The 21,652-nt window shown below is 34.8% G+C and overlaps 1 protein-coding gene across 1 annotated transcript in view; it reads left to right on the top strand.

Moving 5' to 3' along the window:
• Positions 1-21,652, top strand: part of STT3B (STT3 oligosaccharyltransferase complex catalytic subunit B) — a 100,771-nt gene that overhangs the window by 57,320 nt on the left and 21,799 nt on the right. The window contains exons 4-5 of the mRNA XM_081246969.1: positions 12,231-12,296; positions 13,923-14,022. Of these exons, the coding sequence (XP_081103095.1) occupies positions 12,231-12,296; positions 13,923-14,022 (166 nt within the window). The remainder of the gene's footprint in view (positions 1-12,230; positions 12,297-13,922; positions 14,023-21,652) is intronic.

Below are 21,652 nucleotides of genomic sequence, written 5' to 3'. Positions count from 1 at the left end.
TTTCTGTTTTGGAAGGTTATTAATTATTGATTGATTCCATTTCTTTAACAGAGCCCTATTCAGATTGCCTGTTTCTTCTTGTTTGAGTTTTGGGAGATTTCTTTCACAGAATTGGTCCATTTCATTTAGGTTATCAAGTTTGTGCACATAGAGTTGTTCATTGTATTCCTTTATTGTCCTTTTAATACATGTCCATGGGATCTGTAGTGATGGTCCTTCTTTTATTTCCAGTATTAGTATTTGTGTCTTCCTTTTTTCTTAGCCTGGCTTAGAGGTGTATTGATTTTTGTTCATCTTCCAAAGAACCAGTTTGTGGTTTCATTGACTTTTCTCTATAAATTTCCTCTTTTCAACTTCATTGATTTCTGCCCTGATTCTTATTTCTTTTCTTCTGCTTCCTTTGGATTTAAATTGCCCTTCTTTTTCTAGTTTCCTAAGGTGGAAACTTAGATAATTGTCTTAGATCTATCTTTTCTGTTATATACATTCAGTGCTGTAAATTTCCCTATGAGCACTGCTTTCTCTATATCCCACAAATTTTGGTAAGTTGTATTTTCATTTTTATTTAGTTAACAATATTTGAAAATTTTTCTCGAGATTTTTTTATTTGACCCATATATTTGTTTAAAGGTATGTTGTTTAATCCCCATTTATTTTGAGATTTTCCAGTTAATTTTCTGTTACTGATTTTTAGTTTAATTCCATTGTGGGCTGAGAGCAACACCTTACATGATTTTTATCCTTTCAAATTTGTTAAGATGTGTTTTATGGCCCAGATGTGGTTTACCTTGGTGAATGTTCCGTGTAAGCTTGAGAAGAACATGTATTCTGCTGTCCTTGGATGAAATCGAGTTTAGATGTCCATTATATCCAATATCCAGTTGATTGGTGGTGGTGTTGAGTTTCATGACTTTCTTAAATCATGAAAATCTTACTGATTTTCTACCTGCTGGATTCCTCCATCTGAGGTTGGGTTTTAAGTCTCCATTTATGGTAGTGGATTCATCCATTTACCCTCGTGGCTCTATCAGTTTTTCCTCATGTAGTTTGACACTTTGTTGTTAGGCACATGCACTTTAAGGATTATGTCGTCTTTGAGAATTAATCCTTTTGTCATTGTGTAATGCCCTTGTTTATCTCTGATCACTTCTTTGCTTTGAGGTCGGCTCTGTCTGAGATTAATATTGCTACTCTTGCATTCTTTTGATTAGTGTTAGCATGGTATATTTTTTGCCATCTATTTATTTTAAAACTATATGTATCTTTATATTTAAAGTGGGTTTCTTGTAGACAACATATAGTTGGATCTTGGATTTTGATCCACTCTGACAATTTGGTTTTTTAATTTGTGCATTTAGACCATTTAGACGTTCAAATGGCTATTATTAGTTGGATTAATATTTACCATATATGTTACTGTCTTCTAGTTGGAACTCTTTAGTTCTTTGTTTTATTTTTGTTCTCTACTCTTTTTCTACCTTTTGTTTTAACTGAGCATTTTATATGTTCAGTTTTCTCTCTTTTTCTGGCATATTAGTTATGCTTTGTTTTATAACTTTTTAGCGGTTGCCATAGAGTTTGCAACATACATTTACAGCTAATCCAAGTTCACTTTGAAAGAATGCTATACAGGCATATCTCATTTTATTGTACTTCACGGATACTGCATTTTTAGAAATTGAAGGTTTATGGCAACCCTGCATCAAACAAGTCTGTCAGTGCCATTTATCCAACAGTATTTTCTCACTTTGTGTCTCTGTCACATTTTGGTATTTCTCACAATATTTCAAACTTTTTCATTATTATATTTGTTATGGTGATCTGTGATCAGAGATCTTTGATGTTACTATTGCAAAAAGATTACAACTCACTAAAGGCCCAGATGATGGTTAGCATTTTTTAGCAATGAAGTACTCTTTAATTAAAGTATATGTGTTGGTTTTTTAAAGCATGATGTACTCTTTTTAAAAATTAATTTAATTAATTAATTTATTTATTTTTGGCTGCGTTGGGTCTTTGTTGCTGCGTGCAGGCTTCCTCTAGTTGCAGTTTGTGGGGGCTACTCTTTGTTGTGGTGCACTGGCTTCTTGTTGCGGAGCATGGGCTCTACGCATGTGGGCTCCAGTAGTTGTGGCACGCGGGCTTAGTTGCTCTGCAGCATGTGGGATCTTCCTGGACCAGGGCTTGAACCCGTGTCCCCTGCATTGGTAGGTGGATTCTTAACCACTGCGCCACCAGGGAAACCCCATAATGTACTCCTAATAGACTACAATTTAGTGTAAACATAGCTTTTATATGCCCTGGGAAACAAATTCATGTGACTTGCTTTACTGCAATATTCACTTTATTGTAGTGGTCTGGAACCAAACCCACAATATCTCTGAGGTCTGCCTGTATCACTTTATAGGCAGTGAGTACCTTATAATAACAAAATAATCCTAATTTCTCCCTCTTGTCCCTTGTATCATAACTGTCACTCATTTCACTTTTATATGAGCATACATAATAGAATACATTGTTGGTATTATTATTTTCAACAGACTTATCTGTTAGATCAATTAAGAATAAGAAAAGTAAATGTTTTTAGTTTACCTGTACTTCATCTTCGATGCTCTTCCTTTCTTCATGTAGATCTAAGATCCTGATCTATGTTATTTTCCTTCTTGTTGAACTTTTAGCATTTATTGTAAGGCAAATCTGTCAACAAATTCCCTCAATTTTTGTTTGTCTAAGAAAGTCTTTATTTCTCCTTTAACTTGGAAGGATAATTTCACAGGGCACAAAATTCTAGATTGGTTTTTTTTTTTCTCTTAATACTTTAAATATTTCACTCTGTTTTTGTCTTGCTTGTATGATTTCTGAGTAGAAGTCATGTAATCCTTATCCTTGTTCTTCTATAGGCAAGGTGTCTTTTGCTCTGGCTTCTTTCAGGATTTTTTTATCTTTGATTTTCTGTAGTTTGAAAAAGGTATGCCTAGTTGTGGTTGGTTATTTTGGCATTTGTTGCTTAGTGTTTGAGCTTTCTGGATCTGTAGTTTGATGGCTGACTTTATTGGGAGAAATTATCAGTCATTATCATTTCAAATATTCTGTTCCTTTTTCTCCTCTCCTTCTGGTATTTCTATTACATGTACATTACACCTTTGTTGTTGTTCCACAGTCCTTAGATATTCTGTTTTATTTTTTTTTCTAGTCTTCATTCTTTTCAGTTTTGGAGGTTTCTATTGATATAGCCTCTAATTCAGAGATGCTTTCCTCAGCCATGGCCAGTCTATTCATAAACTCAGCATAGGCATCCTTCATTTTATCTGTAGCCTCTTTGTTTTGTTTTGTTTTGTGTTTTGTTCTGTTTTGTTTTTGGTTCTTAGGATTTCCAGCTCTCTGCTTACATTGCCCATTTATTCTTGCATGCTATCTCCTTTATCCATTGGAGCTCCTAGCATATTAATCATAGTTTTAAATCCCTGGTCTGATACTTTCAGAATCCTTGCCATATCTGGTTCTGATGCGTCCTCTGTTTCTTTAAATTGTGTTTTTTTGCCTTTTGGTATGTCTTCATAGCCAGACATGATACACTTGGTAAAAGGAATTGCTGTGAATAAGCCGTTAGTAATCAGGAGGTAAGGTATAGTCCTATGATTAGGTCTAAGTCTTTTAGTAAGTTGGACTGTGAACTTTACAAATGTTTCTTTTTTCTCTCTCCCCACTTAGGTGGGAAAGGATGGCTAGAGCTGACTGGAGTTATGTATTTCCCTTCCCCAGGTCAGTTAGGCTCTGATAACACCCCAGCAGGTCAGGCTCTGGGTTAATAGTTTCTTCTGAGGACAGGCCTTGTTAAGAACAGAATGCCTTTGCATTTTTCAAAATGGTTCCTGTTCCCCTCCCTGTGCCAGAAGCAGCAAGGGGATTTTGTTTTTTCCATATATTTATTGTGAGAACCTGGTTAAGATCCTCAAGGCAAATCCAGCATAATTGTCGGGACCACCATATGACTTAGTCCACCCTGGAGTTTTTAAGTCTCCACACTGAGACAGGTTTTCCTACCCACCTCCCTGCCCCCAGTTATTTGCAGTATTGATTCCTGCATGTGTTTCTCTCCATTGTTGAGAGCAGCAGTTTGTCCTGTGTCTTTCCCTCACTCGCAGGTCCAGGAAGAGTTGTTGGTTTTTCATTCTGTTCAGCTTTTTACTTGTTAGGACTGAGTGGTGACGTCCAAGCTCCTTACATGTAGAACCAGAAACCAGAAGTCTATTTATTGCTAAGCTATCTAAACTTAATGTTTTTCCTGCAAGGAAAAGGATGCTCCTTAGTACTAGCTTCAATTTAAACCTTGCATATATTTAATTGTTTTCTTCTTTATTATCTTAGCCTATGTTCATACTTTTTCAATGTTGGAAATTGCTCCAAATTTTTACATATGAATACTCATATATTTTTAGGTAGCTAGGTGAATGGTAGTATTATTTTTCTCTTTTGTATTTTACATCTTTTAAAGCTCTTTAGCCTGTGGATATTTTTGCTTTGGCAAGGAATTTCAGAGGAGAATTGTTGCAGTCAATCAACATAGACAGTTGCTTGATCTTGAGTTTAAGAGAGAAGAAAGAAAAGCACCCATGGTGATGAAGATGATGACAAGCAGCAGGATGCTGCTGATGCTGTTGTATTCACCAAAAAATGTTTAAAAACAACTGAGAAAAAACCTTAAAATCTGGAACATCCTTTTGAGGTCTTTTAACTAATACTTAGTATTTAAATTACATATTAAGTATATATCTTGACAATACATATGAATGGATGGAGCGTGACAGTATAATGCCAAATGGAAAAATAAGTTGAGGTAGAATACATACAGTAATTTTAAATAGTACAAACCATATTGTGTACTGTTTGTTTATACCTATTTATAATGAAAGTATAAAAATATGGCATTTATCCATATATATACCAGCTTTGATAGTGGTTACTCCTGAGTATGGGTGGGTGATATTGAGGAAGAAGGTATGAAGGGAGATTCAACTATGTTAGTAAAAAAAAAAAAATTTTTTTTTTTAATAAAATCATCCAAAGCAAATATATGATGTATTTGCATTTGGAAGTCTGGATGGCTATTATTCTCTATTCTTCTATATGTATGAAACATTTTGTAATAAAATTTTAAAATAATATATTCTGTATGTTGGAAATTTAGAAACATAGAAAACTAATATAAAGAAGCCATCACCCAGGTGTTACTACATTTGCATTTTGTCATTTTTAAAATTTTGTATGCTTTTATGAAATGCAGAAGTGGTATTGTTTATATATATATATTTTTATTCTTTATATTCTTTTAACATAGCATGAGTCTGAATCATTGCAGGAGTGCCTTAACTGGCATGTTAATTACCTTTCAACATTTTTTAAAATTTCACTTTAAGAAATTGAGACAAAATTCATATAACATAAATTCACTATTTCAGCCATTTTAAAGCGTACAGTTCAGTGGTTTTTAGTATCCTCTGTGTACCTACAGAACATTTTATCACCCCCTAAAGAAACCTTGTACCTCCCAATTCCGCCTTTCCTCCATTAATTTAATTTCTGTTTGAAGACTTACCTATTCTGGACATTTCATGTAAATAAAACCCACATTAAAAAAATGTGACCGGGCTTCCCTGCTGGCGCAGTGGTTGAGAGTCCGCCTGCCGATGCAGGGGACATGGGTTCGTGCCCCAGTCTGGGAAGATCCCACATGCCGCAGAGCGGCTAGGCCCGTGAGCCGTGGCCGCTGAGCCTGCGCATCCGGAGCCTGTGCTCCGCAACGGGAGAGGCCACAACAGTGAGAGGCCCGTGTACTGCCCCCCCCCCAAAAAAAAAAAGTGACCTTTTATGTATGGTTTCATTTCCCTAGCATAATCATTCATATTTTTGACATGTATCAGTACTTCCTTTTTATGGTTGAATAATCCATTGTATGGATAATACCACATTTTTAAAATCTACGATTAGTTGATGACATTGACTATTATGAATAATGCTGCTAATGACATTTGTGTACAAGTTTTTATGTGGACATATATTTTCATTTCTCTTCCATATATACCTAAGAGTGGAATTATTGGTTGACATGATAACTTTGTGATTAACTTTTTGGGGAACTGCCAGACTGTTTCCCACAGTAGTTTCCCCATTTTACATTTCCACTGGCAATGTATGAGGGTTTTAATTTCTCCTAATCCTCACCAATACTTGTTTTTTTTTCTAGTTTTTTTGTTTTACTTGCCTGTTGGTATGAAGTGGTATCTCATGGTTGTTGCTTTTGTTTTTTTGTGTGTTTTTTTAATTGTGGTAAAATACAAGTAACATAAAATTTACCATTTACTATTTGTAAGTGTAGAGTCCAATGGTGTTAAGTAGATCATAATGTTGTGCAATCACCACCACCATCCATCGCCATAGTTTTTCATCTAGTAAAACTTGAAACTATATCCATTAAACAATAACCCCCCCATTTTAACTTTCCCCAGCCCCTGACAACCACCATTCTACTTTCTGTCTCTATGATTTTGACAGCTCTAAGTATTTCATGTAAGTGGAATCATACAGTTTTTGTCTTTTTGTGACTGGCTTATTTCACTTAGAGTAATGTCCTCAAGGTTCATCCATGCTGTGGCATATGTCAGAATTTCCTTCCTTTATTAAGGCTGAAATAATGTTCCATTGTATTTATATACCACCTTTTGTTTACCCGTTCATTTGTTGATGGACACTTTGGTTGCTTCCATGCTTTAGCTGTTATGAGTATGTTGCTATGGGGTATATACCCAGGAGTGAAATTGCCAGATCATGTGGTCATTCTATTTTCAATTTGTTGAGGAACCACCATATTGTTTTCTGTAGCAGCTGTACTATTTTACATTCCTATTAGCAGTACACAAGGGTTCTAATTTCTTCACATCCACATCAACACGTTTGTTTGTTTGTTTGTTTGTTTGTTTTGGATAGTAAGCCGTCTTAACAGGTTTGAGGTGATAGCTCATTGTAGTTTTGATTTGCATTTCTCTAGTGATCAGTGAGGTTGAGCATCTTTTCATGTGGTTAATGGCCATTTGTATATCTTTGGAGAAATGTTTACTGAAGTCCCTTGCCCAGTTTTGAATTGGATTTTTTGGTTTTTGGTTGATGAGTTTTAGGAGTTCTCAGTATATTCTTAATAGTAATCCTTTATAAGATACATGATTTGCAAATGTTTTCTCCCATTCTATGGATTGTCTTTTTCACTCTGTTAATATTGTCTTTGAGTCACAAAATTTTTAATTTTTCATGAAGTCCAGTTTGTCTGTTTCTTCTTTTATTGCTGTGCCTTTGGTGTCATATCCAAGAGATCATTGCCAAATCTAATGGCATGAAGCTTTTGCCCTGTGTTTTCTTCTAAGAGTTTTATAGTTTTAGGTCTAACATTTGAGTTAGTTTTTGTATATGCTGTTAGGTAAGGGTCCCGCTTCATTATTTTGCACATTGATATCTAGTTTCCCCAGCACTGTTTGCTGAAGGGACTGTCCTTTCCCCATTGAGAGGACTTGGCACCCTTACTGAAAATCATTTGATCATATATGCAAAGGTTTATTTCTGGGTTCTTTATTTTGTTCCATTGGTCTGTATGTATTATATGTATGTCTTTATGCCAGCACCACAGTGTTTGATTACTTTAGCTTTGTAGTAAGTTTTAAAATCAAGAAGTGTTTGTCCTCTGTCTTTGTTGTTCTTTTGGGATTCTTTTGGCTATTAGGGGTCCCTTGAGATTCCATATGAATTTTAGGGTGGGTTTTTTACTTCTGCAAAGAAAAAAAATCATTGGATTTTGATATGGATTGCATTGACTCTGTAGATCACTTTGGGTAGTATTGTCATCCTCCAGTCCATGAGTGACCATGAGATGTTTCCATTTGTTTATGTTTTCTTCAAACAATGTTTTATAGTTTTCATCATACAAGTCTTTTACTTCATTAGTTAACTTGTATTTTATTCTTTTTGATGCATTTGGAAATTTTTTTGTAATTTCCTTTTTGCATTGTTCATTGTTAGAATATAGAAATGCAACTGATTTTTGTGTGTTGACTTTCTATCTTGCTATTTTGCTGAGTTCATTTATTAGCTCTAACAGTTTTTGTGTATGTGGAATCTAGTGTTTTCTCCCTATGAGATCATATTTGCGAACAGGGGTGATGTTACTTCTTCCTTTGCAATTTGGATGCCTTTTATTTGTTTTTCTTGCTTAATTGCTCTGGCTAGAACTTCAAGTACTATGTTGAATAGAGGTGGTGAAAGTAGGCATCCTTGTCTTGTTCCTGATCATAGAGGAAAAACTTCAGTCTTTCACCATTGAATATGTGTGCTGTGGGTTTTTCATATATGGCTTTTGTTATATATTAACATGTAATACATGTTATTAAGCATGTAATATATTTTATACTATATACTAGTACATAGTATTTTGTATATTAATGTTATTTATACATTTTTTATACACGATATCTCTCAGTTGGATGAAGGTATTCCTCTAATTGGACTCCTCAGGGGAGGCCCTTGAGTATCATATTCCTGAAGTCCTTGCATGTTTAAATCTTGTTTTTTTATAGTGTCATTTATGAGAGTTTGGCTAGATAGAAAGGTCTAGGTCATTTGTTCTTTACTTGAATTTCTTGGAATTGTTGTACTATCATCATTTTGCTTGTTATTGTCAAAAACCTAATTTTATGTGTTTCATAACAAACATGATCTTTTTTCCCTGAAGTAATAATTAGTTTTTTCTCTATAGCATTGAAGTCTAGTAAATTTCTTAGGATATGTCCCAAAGTTGACACTTCTGGTAATGGTGACCCCTTTCAACATGTATATTGATAATTTTTATTTCTGGAAAGTTGTCTTTGATTATAGTTTCAAATATTAGTTTGTTTCAGTTTTGTTTTTCTTGGATCTTCTTCCTGTTTGTTTGAATTCCAGTTCTATCACTCAGAGTTGTTTAAACTCCCGAATATCTATTTCATCAACTATAAAATGGAAGTAATAATAGTACCTACCTCATATGGTTTAAATAAGTTAATGCATGTAAAGGTATAGAACATTGTAGGAACACAGAAAGTGATGAGTACATGTTTGTTATTACTTCTATTGTTACTGTCACCAAAAACAGAGCTAATGGAGATAGAATAGTACTTAGAACAATGCTTATTACCATATTGCCTCCTATAGTTGTGGGTTTTTTTTGTTTTTTTTTTAAGTTTCCTCCTGTGCCTTTGTAATCAATCCTCTCCTTAACCTGTATTACTTGCAACCACAGATCTGATTTCTGTCTGTATGTCTCTGGGAGTTTCTTTTCCAGAATGCCATGTTATAGAAGCAGATAGTATAGGGTGGCCCTTTGTGTCTGACTTACTTCATGTAGCATAATACTTCTGAGAGTCATCTATGTTGTTGCATGTTTTAGTAGCTTGTTACATTTTACTGCTGAGTAGTATTCTGTTGTATGGATGTGCTATAATTTATTTTGTTTTCCAGCTTTTGGTAATTATGAATAAAGAGGCTATAAATATTTGCATACAGTTCTTCATATGGACATAAATTAGTATTTCTCTTGAATAAATGCCTAGGTGTGGGATTGCTGGTTTGTAAAATAACTACATGTTTAATTTTATACAAAGCTGCCAAATGGTTTTTGCAAGTGACTATCATTTCGCATTCCCTTCATCAGAGTATGAAGAGTTGCATTTATTTTGTTTGCATCACCAGCACATAGTTTGTTCAGATTTAACAGTTTTGTAGTGGTATCTCATGGTTTTAACTTGCTTTTCCACAATGACTAATATTATCTTTTCATGTACTTATTTCCCATTCCTTTTCTTCTTTGGTGAAATGTCTGTTCATATCTTTTGCCTATGTTTTGGTTGGGCTGCTCGGCTTTTTATTACTGAGTTGTAAGAGTTCTTTATATATTCTGGAAATAAGTCCTTTATCAGATAGATGTGTGTTTTGCAAACAATTTCTCCCAGTATGTGGCTTGTCTTAATTTTTTTAACATATCTTTCTAAGTAGAAATTTTTAATTTTGATCAAGTCCACTTTACCATTTTCTCTTTTATGGATCTTGCTTTTGGTGTGTCATCTAAGAAATCTTAGCCTACCCCAAAGTTACAAACATTTTCTCATGTTTTTATTTCTAGAAACTCAATAGTTTTAGGTTTTACATTAAGATCTGTTATCTGTTTCAAGTTGATTGTGGTCTGTGGTGCAAGAAAAGGGCTGAGGTTCTCTTTGGGGGGGATATTGATATCCCGTCATTCGAACATCATTGTTGAAAAGACTCCTTTCTCCACTGAATTACTCACCTTGATAGCCTTGTAAGAATAGGTTGACTGTATAGATGTCAGTCTGTTTTGGGATTCTTCTGTTTTATTGAGATCTCTATATATCCTACACCATGCTGTCTTGAAATCAGGTAGCGTGAGTGATTTAACTTTGTTCCTCTTTTTCATAATTATTTTGGCTGTTCCTAGTCCTTTGCTTCATATAAATTTTAAATTGGCTTATCAACATCTACCCCAATGAGCTGGGATTTCTACTTTTTTGGGGAGTACATTAAATCTATACATAGTTTGGGGAGAATTGTTATCTTAACAATATGAAGTCTGATACATGAACATGGTTATCTCTTTTCATTATTTTATTTCTCAGTTTTGGCTTTAATTTTTCTAGATTATAAATTAGTCATTTGAGATCATCTCTTCTAATATAAGCACTTAAAGGTATAAGTTTCCCTGTAAGCGCTGTTTTAGCTGCACTGCACAGACTTTTTTTGAGAAATATCTGCATACCATAAAATTTACCCTTTTAAAGTATACAGTTTAGTGGCTTTTAGTTTATGAATAAAGTTATAACACAAATTCCAGGGTTGTAATTTTCTCACTTTTAAATTTTTCAATATTTTAATATACTCCCTCCCCTATTCACATCTTAGAATAGGACCCACCTTGTTATTTGACCCTGTTCAAAGGTAAACCTTTTCAAAGGTGGCATGGTTTGGGGAGGGGATTGGAGTGTATTTTGTCACACATGTGCACTGTAACATTGAATTCAAAGCAGTGTTTCATAGTCTGTTAGAAGTCTCATACTGCTCTAAGTGCTGTAAAACTGAGTGTTTTCTCTTTTCTTCCTCTCTCCCTCCCTTCCTTTTTTGTTTGTTTGTTTGTTTGTTTTACAATTTCCCCACAGATTGGACGTCACTTGTAGTTTGTTTTAATGTACTAACAGAAATAGAAGCCCATTTTGAAAGTAAAGAATTCCTTGAAATAAGCTCTATAGAAAGCATACTGTTAAATTTGAACATGGAGATAACTCTTTTAATACAGAATACCTATAATGTTTAATACAGAATTACCTATAATGGGACTTACATCTATCATTTCTTACTCAATTCATCTTAAAGATGACCCTTTGCTCTTGGCATAAGTATTTGGAGCTTGTGTTTCTAGAATTTTGCATTTTGTTTTCTGAAGGTGCTAATATATTTTGATTTTTCAAATGAGCATGTAAACTCTTTGATTAGTTTTTTTAAGACAATAGAGATTTGTCAACTTTCTGAACATTTATTGCACGTTGTCTTTCCAGTTCAGAGTAATTGAGAATTTTACTGACATATCATTAGGCCTTCTAGAAATTTTAAGAATATAAATTTATTGAAGATATGATTGTGGTATCTGAAAATTTTTAGGTAATGATAAGTTTTCAAAAATGGATGCTCATAATTATATGTGAGATATAGATGATCACATTCAGATGAAGAAAAACTACAGATTAAGGTGTTATGTCTAAGCAAACCTACCATATAAAAATGTAGACTTACTGAACAAATTTATTCTTTAGTTAAAAATCTTAATTTGTTGATATTAATCATCTTAAGATAGAAAATATAACATGGAAAAATAGAAGTTGTTCCTTTTAAGATGATTCTTTTTACTAAAAGCTATATAACTAAAAAAAAAAAAAATCAAAGCTATTCCTAAAATGTCTGACTACTGTCCAGTGTTATACATGTAATATATATTAAGTGGATCCAAGTATCTGTATAACCTCATTACTCTTTTTAAAAAATAATCTTTGCTTTTTGTAATACAAGTTTACTAAACATTTAACATTTTTTTATTCAGCAGGAACATTTATAAACTTTATTATATCAGTTGCTTGTTTGTTTTTTAGGTAAAATCTGTTAAAACTGGGTCAGTTTTTTGGACGATGTGCTGCTGCTTGTCATATTTCTATATGGTAAGATTTCATGTTTGAAACTACATGAGGGCAAACAAGTCTTTGGCAGCTGGATCAGTGCCTCCTCTTCATCATTCCCTTCTCAGCCAGGGCTACTTCTCCACTTCGTTTCTCCTTCAGTCTTTAAGATCTTTTGTTTAATGTATTTTCTTTCCTTACTACCACTCTCTTCCCTGCTCCCACCTTCAGGGCCTGGTATGGACTTTTACTTTAGTGGGCAGGGTTAATACTCAACCCCTCAAACGTAATACTTGCAGCAAGTGAAACAAAAACTTTTCTTTCAAATATACAACTTTTCCTAAATAATGGTCACATTCTCTAGGTTAACCTGTAAACTACTTAACATAATTTTTTTCAACAGATTACTTAAGGTTGGGGTTCAGTGTTACCTCTTTAATCTCCTGCCTTTCTTTCCCACACCACAGCCTATATAGTAGTCTTATGCTGAAAATTAATGATAATCTTAAGTAACTTTTTTTGTTTCTTAAGCAAATGTCATGGAATTTGTGCTTCCATATTATCTGTGCCCCTTTTAAAGTGGTTAAAGGTTAGGGCACATTCTGTGCAGTTGTACTCAATAATAGCAAACCCATTCTCTTTCAAGTTTAGACTGAAATTTTGGAAATAACCAGAAGTCCTTCAGTTAGAACTGGAACTCAACCAGAGTAATGTTGACTTTGGTGAAAAATAGCATATGACTGAAGCAGTAAACTGGTGTTCTTATATGAATTGTAAACTGAAGGCCGTTTCTTATAAATTGTTCTTATACATTTTAGACAAGGGCAACATTGTTAGAACATGTATGTTAACATATAGTCTCCTAAGGTGACTATTGGTACATACGGTTCTTTTAAGATTTTAATTATTAGAGAACATGCAAGAACTTTGATCTTGACAGACCTTATTGCCTATTACTGAATGTACTTAATAAATTCTATTGGTTTGGAATAAACATAATCTTTAGAATCTTTATTGATTTAGACCAGAACATAACATACTCAATTGTCTGGTAAATAGAATTATTCTAATTTTGTGCTACAGGCTAAACATTAAACTGGGATCTTGATTTGTATCCATTGGTAGGAAGAAATTTATACCCAAGGTACAGCACCTTTTGTCTTGAGGATCACAAAGCACATCCAGATCATCTGAGTATTCCTTTTAGTTGTTGACTAATGCTAACATCCATTGTTCTTATTCTTAGTGAAGTTTCTTGCGATGTATTTATCATCAAAAATGGAGGGAGTAAAAGGTTTTTTTTTCTTTTAAAAATTTATGATCTATATTCTAAAAGTCTATCTCCATGACAGTCTTTTTATTGCCAATTCACAAATTATATTGTTCTCAGTGTTCTTGTAAGTTTAATTTAATTTGACCATTTCTCCAGTGAATATATAAAAGTGTATTAGATTTATGGTATTGTGTTGTTTTACTTATCAATAAAAATAAAGAAAAATAGGTTATTTGTAGGTTACAAATCCATTTTTAAGCATCTCAAAATTGCTAAAAATCCTAGTGTTTATATTTGCTTATATGTTTAGATTGTCATGACATGTCATCACAAAACTTATCTATTTTAAAAAGCAAATATATAAATTATTTAACTTAGCATTTCTTTACTCGTAGGTCTCTGCTTGGGGTGGTTATGTGTTTATTATCAACCTTATTCCACTGCATGTATTTGTGTTGTTACTAATGCAGAGATACAGCAAAAGAGTCTACATAGGTAAGTGATTTGACTTCTGATAGCTGTCAACTTCTAAGAGGTGTTTCATATACATTCTTTTCATTGAACAGATATTTCTGTTAGGTTAGTATTATTCATGAGGAGGTAAAAATAATTTGAGTTATTTTGCTTTTTGTATTAATAAGGAGGGTCAGGCATTTTTACTAAGTGTGTTGTTATCAACTTTCCCTTAATGAGTTTTTGTCGAAATTAGTCTAGATTTAATAGTTGTCAACCTTTTTTTTTTAATTTGGGGGAAGGGGCATTTCTGTCATTCACATATACATATTATTCAAATTCAGCTTACTCACTGTAAGAGATTAAGGATCCTTAACAGTTTAATAAACTTTTGAAAACTCTTTCTGTATAATATACAACAGACTGTCTTAGTTCATTCGAGCTGCTATAACAAAATACCAGAGACTGAGTAGTTTACAAACAATAGAAATCTATTTCTCAGTTTTGGGGGCTAGAAAATCCAAAATCAAGGCACCAGAATGTTCACATTCTTGTGAGGACTGTTTTCCTGTTCCACAGCTGGTACCTTCTTTGTCCCCACCTGGTAGAAGGAATGAGCAAGCTCTCTGGGGCCTCTTAAAAGGGTGCTGCTCCCTTGGAGCTCTCATTACCTAATCACCTCCCAAAGGCTACCTCCTAATACCATTTCCTTGGGAATTAGGTTTTCAACATTGAATTCTGGGGAGAAACAAACATTCGGACCATAGTAGAGACTAAGTATTTTCTCTACACGATTTTAATTTGCTCTACAGGTTTTAAAACATATCTTTTGACTAAGATGCTTAGTAATAGATGATGTCTCAAATCTTAGAGCTCATTTTCTATGAGAGAGACAGAACATTTATGGGTTGAATTAATCACAGAGAAGTTATGATCTGAAACCAGTGTGTTAGTAAAATAATATAATTCCATTATAATAATGTTGGAAAACAGTAACAAAAAGATATAAATCTTTATTTACTTGATTAAAAAACATAGTAGTTTGGCAATTTCTCAAAAATTTAATCATAGAGTTACCCTGTGACCCACAATTCCACTCTTAGGTATATACCTAAGAGAATTGAAAATGTATATTTACTTTGTAACTGCTTAGGATGTGTCTATATGAACTGTGTACTATATGATTCTGTTATAGTCCTTACAATATTTTATTGTCTTATTGTAACAATTTTCCGTGGGTTCTTTGGGCTTAAGTTATATTAAAAGGGAGACTGCGATTCTGGGACTTCCCTGGTGACGCAGTGGTTAAGAATTTGCCTGCTGATGCAGGGGACACGGGTTCGATCCCACGTGCCATGGAGTAACTAAGCCAGTGGGCCATAACTAAAAAAAAAGAAAAGAAAAGAAAATATATATTTACACGAAAACTTGTACTGTAACATTCCATAGCAGCATTGATTATTCGTGATAGCCAAAAAGTGAAGACAAACCAATGGCCATCAACTGATCAACAGATAAAGTGTGGTATATCCATGCAATGGAATATTATTTGGCAACGAAAAGGAATAAAGTACTGATAACGTGCTACATCATGAGCCTTGAAAACATTGTGTTAAGTAAAATAAGCCAGACACTAAAGGCCATATACTGTAAGATTATTTTTGTATGAAGTGTCCAGTGCAGGCAAATCCATAAAGACAGCAAGCAGATTAGAGACGGGAAGTTGATTTGGTGGTTGCCAGGGGTCTGGATGGTAGAGGAGTGACTGCTAATGGGTATGGGGTTTCTTTTGGGGGTGAGGAAATGTTCTGGAATTAGACAGTGGTGATAGTTACACAGCTTTGTGAATATAATAAAAACCACTCAATGATACATTTTAAAAGGATAGGGGTTTTTTTTTTTAGTACAAATTATATCCATTTTTAAAAGAGTATATTAATTATATTTATAGCCATTTCAGCACACTTTATAACAATCACCACTGAAATAGTACATCTGTATGTATCAAGTTATTCTTATATAGCACAAACTGTCCTAAATTCTTCACATGTATTTAACTCATTTAGTCTTCATAACCACACTGTGAGGATAGGTACTATTACTATCATTTTACAGATGAAGAAACAAGAGAAGACATAATTTGCTCAAAATCATGTAGCTAGTAATGGAGCTGAAGCCTGAACTTAGATATTTTGGCTCAATAGCCTGTAATGCAAAAAAATCACTGTAACTGTGTGCCTGCCATGTAAATAAATACCTTACTGGGGAAATATATCACCCTATGATAAATCTCTTTACCCTGAAAACACCGTAAACAATCATTGGAATCCAGAAAAGAAGATGACAGATTAAACAATAACTCTCGGCTTTTTGCTTTGGAACTATACAGGAAAAACATTTTAAGTTAAATGCTTATGGGGAAGAACTAAAAGTTTCTTTGTTTAATTTCAAAAATTGGGGTCCTGAAAATGTAATGGTCAGGAGAACAGAGTTAGGGAGAAGATTGAGGGATAGACTTTTGTGAAATGCCCCTGAATCGGAAAGAGGAAGCACTAAAGGAAGAGTTAGAAGTAGCCAGATAAATACATTGTTAAGGAGGTCAAATGGGAGTATTTTCCACACAAAAGTTTAAAGCATGAACAGTGACCAAGTCCTCTTAAGTGTTAGCACTAAGATCAAGTAGGATGAGAGTTGAGAAAAGACCTTGTATTTGATGAATAGGATTTCTCTGGTCACTTTAGAAAAGCATACAGTTAACACTGCTTTGGTTGGCTCTTGAGAATATAAGAATATTAGAAGAGCTTTTCAGAGGGAAGAAAAATAAAATAGGTTAGGGATGTTATGGATGTGTATGAAGCTAGATTAGCAAACTCTTAGATAATTTCATGGTGTTCAAATTCTCCACCCTGCCCTCCTTGTTTCTATTTAGCTCTAGAAGTTACCAAGGAACATCATCTTATACTTTCAAATTGTATTTCTTTGATTTTTTTCTGCTGTACTATCCTTGATTTCATTTTAGGTATCAGTACGAAGTATATTTGCTATTTTTAAAAGTTGTGATTGTCTCTCCAGTCAGGTGTTTTGAACAAGTCACTTCTTGCTGCTTTTACAAATAGAGCTTATAAAATAATAGTTTACAAGACTCATTCTCTACATAGTTTGCAATGAACAGCATCCTGGGAAAAAAATTATTTTTCTCATTATGTATATCTGTTAAGTTAGTCATTGTATTTCTCTCTGCTGGTCGAGAAGAATCCGTGGAGAGTTTTTTTTATTTTTCGTTTTTGGGGGGCGGGGGGGGAATCTTGTGAGCTTTAATTTCATATAAGTTTCTTACCATTTTTCACCCTGCTTATTTACCAGCATTCACAGTAGTCAAGGAATCAAGCAGTAATAAAGTATCTTTATTAGTCAAAAGCTTCAACAGTCTTACAAGCCTTTAATCATATTTGTTAATAATAAAGCAAAATTGGTTGAATTTTAAAGTATTTCCTCACTATGTTTCTTTTGGTTAGTACTGTTTTGGTTGAGAGAGACAGGGGATGGCAAAGGAATATTTTGCTAGCCCTTTCCATTATCACCCAGGAGACAAAGCAACTCAGAAATGGTAAGGTGATTTAATGGTGGATCAAAGTTAACAGGAATATAATATTCACAAAACCTTTTCTAACTTTATTTAAGTAAAAGGAAGTATAGCAGTACTTTAAAGCATGAAGGGTACTGTCAACGTAAGTTGTTTAAGAAGGTACTTAAAGGTTAGTTTGGGGAACAGCAGGCTTCTTGAAAACTTGACATTCTTTTGGAACTCGAATCAGGCCTTTCAGTGCCATTTATTTTATAGAACAATTCATTTGTACACCTTAAGTCAAGGACAGTCGTTTGTTTCTTCTCTGTATCAATCTGGTCCCACCCCATACCCTTGGATTAAAAAAAAATAAAGTACTTAAAAAAAATTTTTTTTAACTTTTTTTACTTTTGGTTGTGTTGGGTCTTTGTTGATGTGCACAGGCTTTCCATAGTTGCATCGAGCGGGGGCTACTCTTCATTGCAGTGTGTGGGCTTCTCATTGCAGTGGCTTCTCTTGTTGTGGAGCATGGGCTCTAGGTGTGCTGTCTTCAGTAGTTGTGGCGCGTGGGCTCAGTAGTTGGGGCTGGCAGGCTCTAGAGCACAGGCTCAGTAGTTGTGGCACACGGGCTTAGTTGCTCCGCAGCATGTGGGATCTTTCCGGACCAGGGTTCGAACCCATGCCCCCTGCATTGGCAGGCGGATTCTTAACCTCTGCGCCACCAGGGAAGACCCCCAAAAAATAAAGTACTTTAAGAGTGAAAAGATGTTTAGGTTCTGTTTCAGAAGATTACTATTTGTCCCAAACCAAAGAGATTTCCTTTGGTTAAAAATAACCAAACAGAATAACAGACCTTGTATGTATCTTCCTAATGGTAATTTGGGGGGAATTCTGACACATTGGGAGTATGGTCTGCAGTATTGAAGGCCAGTAACTGTACTTCCACAGGAGGGCAGTGTGATAAACATTGTCGTGATGTAATAAATGATTTACTACATAATTGGTCTTGTGTGTTTTCTTAGAGCTTACCAGTTTGATGGAAAGCTTTATTCATCTGGTTTAAAGGGTAAGAAAAGTAGGTTAAGATGGATGGATAGAAGGTTGTGATAGATGTAGATAGTAGTTTGGTCAAATTTCATAAAGAGTCTGGAGGAAGAATTGGTGGAGAATGATTGCCATGTGTTTGTGTTGTTGAGGTCTTTTGAGAACATTAGAGAATGGTACAGGTGTTGTCAACTGCCTCTTCAATGCCCATGTCAAGAAGAGGCGCTCTCTCCCTCTAAGTGTTTACAGAGCCAGGGGTTTTTCCACTAATGTCACATGTACTTGCTTCATTGTGTTGTGGTTATTTGTGTACATCTCTGATTTTCCCAATTAGATATCTAGCTCTTTTTGTATTTTTAGAAAGTCTTGAACCATGTTAGACAAAAACTTAATATTTGAATGAATTAATTAAAGAGATAATTTTTTTTTTTTAAGAGATAATTTTTAAACACACTGTTTGATGCTGTGGTATAAAGACTGGAGAAAAACTTGTTTTCATTTTGCAGTGGAGATTGTGTTTATTTTTAAGAATTGGAGGTTACTTCACTGTTTCTTAATACTCAAGTATACCTAATTCTTATTTTCTTTGTTTTAAAACATGGGTTTGTAAACGGGATTTAAATTGAGGTATGGAGATGTATATCTAATTTTACAGGTTCAAGAAGGGCAGTATTAAAAGCAAGATGAACTTGTGACATTTTATATTATTGGCAAGCAGTCCTGAATTTAATAGTGTTAAAAAAAACAACTGAGTAAATTTTAAGTATTTAATTGGCTTTATGAATTGGCTTTATGAATGATTCATAAGTTGAGCGGCATCACATCTAGCCAAATAGAAAGAAGCTCCAAAGAGCCTCAGAAAGGGAAAGATTTTTATAGGCAAGACAAGGAAATTCACAAACAGAAATGCCTTTCAGGCTTAGGTAACCTACCTATTGGGGAGGGAAGGGTCTATGTGTCAGATTACCTCACCTTTCTTTGGTGAAGGGGGGTTTAGAAAGAATTACCTCATTGGTGCTGACCAGAAAATTCCACACTGACCAGTTAGGATTGCATTCCTGGGGAAGGTTGTGACTGCAATTAAGGTTATGAATTAAGTTTTGATTTTAGCCCAGGTGACTCCATTTGGGGCCTGTCATTTCTTTTAACAGTGGAAATATTGGTGTGTTAAAGAGTGCTGTGAAGTAGAACGTATATCCCCCTATGTAAACATCTTAGTATCAGTGATCCAAAAAGGATAAAAATAGGGAAGACATGAAGCCACTTCTCTGAAAAGGAAGTGGTTATCTTTGGATTATTGCATATAGCACATTTATCAGCTTTGTATCGTTGGTGTATGTAAGTAGGTATAAATGAGGTTAATTTGGATAGAGGAATATTTATAGGTAAAATATTGTTGAGAACTTGTCTGTTTCTGTTAGTTCAGATTTATTTGACATTAACCTATATTTACAAAGTAATGTTTACAAATTAAAGTCCCACCTGGCCTTTTTTATGTTTGCCAAGATTGAATTTCTTTTTCTTGAACTCATCTCCATCTTTTTATTAACTTGAACTCTAGTGCACCTACTTCTTTTTTTTTTTTTTGATTTATTTATTTTTGGCTGCGTTGGGTCTTTGTTGCTGTGCGCAGGATTTCTTTAGTTGTGGCGAGCGGGGGCTACTCTTTGTTGCAGTGTGCAGGCTTCTCATTGCAGTGGCTTCTCTTGTTGCGGATCATGGGCTCTAGGCGTGTGGGCTTCAGTAGTTGTGGCTCACGGACTCTAGAGCACAGGCTCAGTAGTTGCGGTGCACGGGCTTAGTTGCTCTGCGGCATGTGGGATCTTCCTGGACCAGGGCTCGAACCCGTGTCCCCTGCACTGGCAGGTGGATTCTTAACCACTGTGCCACCAGGGAAGCCCTAGTGCACCTACTTTTTTATAAAATGTTTTCTTCTTCTCTGATGACAATAAATGCCTCTGTGAAGTTGCATAAAACCGCTGAAATGAGAATATTACCCGGTTTAGTCTTCTCTTTTTGATATGCCTGGAAATGAACTTGAGCAAATCCCTGAGAAGAAACTTCATTGATAGTTTCCAGGCAAGTGATTGCTGAAATTTTTACATTACCAAGCACAGTGTAGTCCCATTTGAAGAGACGGTATGATGTGTATACCCATCATGTATATGTGTGCCGACCATGCCTTCTAGTGATTATTTCTGGAAAATGTGACTTAAAGGGAAGTAAATGGGCTAGAGACTTTCACTTTTTACTGTGGTTTTTTTTTTCTAAGCAATACATTACTTTTACAATTAAGAACAAACCAAACAAACAAAAAAGAACAAACCAGTAATCCATGGAAACAGATGCAGATTTGTGTTTGCCTTGCCCTGGGATAGAGGGGATGGGGTATGAGGTTTTGTTTTGGGATGATGAAAATGTTTTGGGGCTAGAGAGTTTTGGTGGTAGCACAACATTGAGAATATACTAAATGCCCCTGAATTGTTCACTTCAAAATGATTATATGTGAATTTGACCTCAATTTTTTTAAAAAAGACTTTACTTTTTTGTTCAGTGTGTGCCATTTGTCATATCTAATCCAAATTCTGTGGCAGTGTTATATAATATTCAGTGTTCATTTGTGTTTATAAGAAAGAGAAATCCAGCCTCAGAGGTGATTGTAGTGTTTGGATGTAAGTAGACTTAACTATAATTAATACACATAAAGGACATAAGGTTTTCTCAGGCTTGGCCTTTCTAATTGTGCCCTTTTTTTTTTAAATTTTTGGCTGCATTGGGTCTTCGTTGCTGCGCGCGAGCTTTCTCTAGTTGTGGTGAGCGGGGTCTACTCTTTGTTGTGGTGCACAGGCTTCTGATTGTGGTCGCTTCTCTTGTCGTGGAGCACGGGCTCTAGGCACGTGGGCTTCAGTAGTTGTGGCACACGGGCTCAGTAGTTTGGCTCGCTGGCTCTAGAGCACAGGTTCAGTAGTTGTAGCTCACGGCCTTAGTTGATCCACGGCATGTGGGATCTTCCCAGACCAGGGCTTGAACCCGTATCCCCTGCATTGGCAGGCAGATTCTTAA

Source organism: Mesoplodon bidens (assembly GCF_964165515.1).
Source record: "Mesoplodon bidens genome assembly, chromosome: 10".
Taxonomy (NCBI): Eukaryota; Metazoa; Chordata; class Mammalia; order Artiodactyla; family Ziphiidae; genus Mesoplodon; species Mesoplodon bidens.
This window is presented reverse-complemented; position numbering and strand designations above follow the sequence as displayed.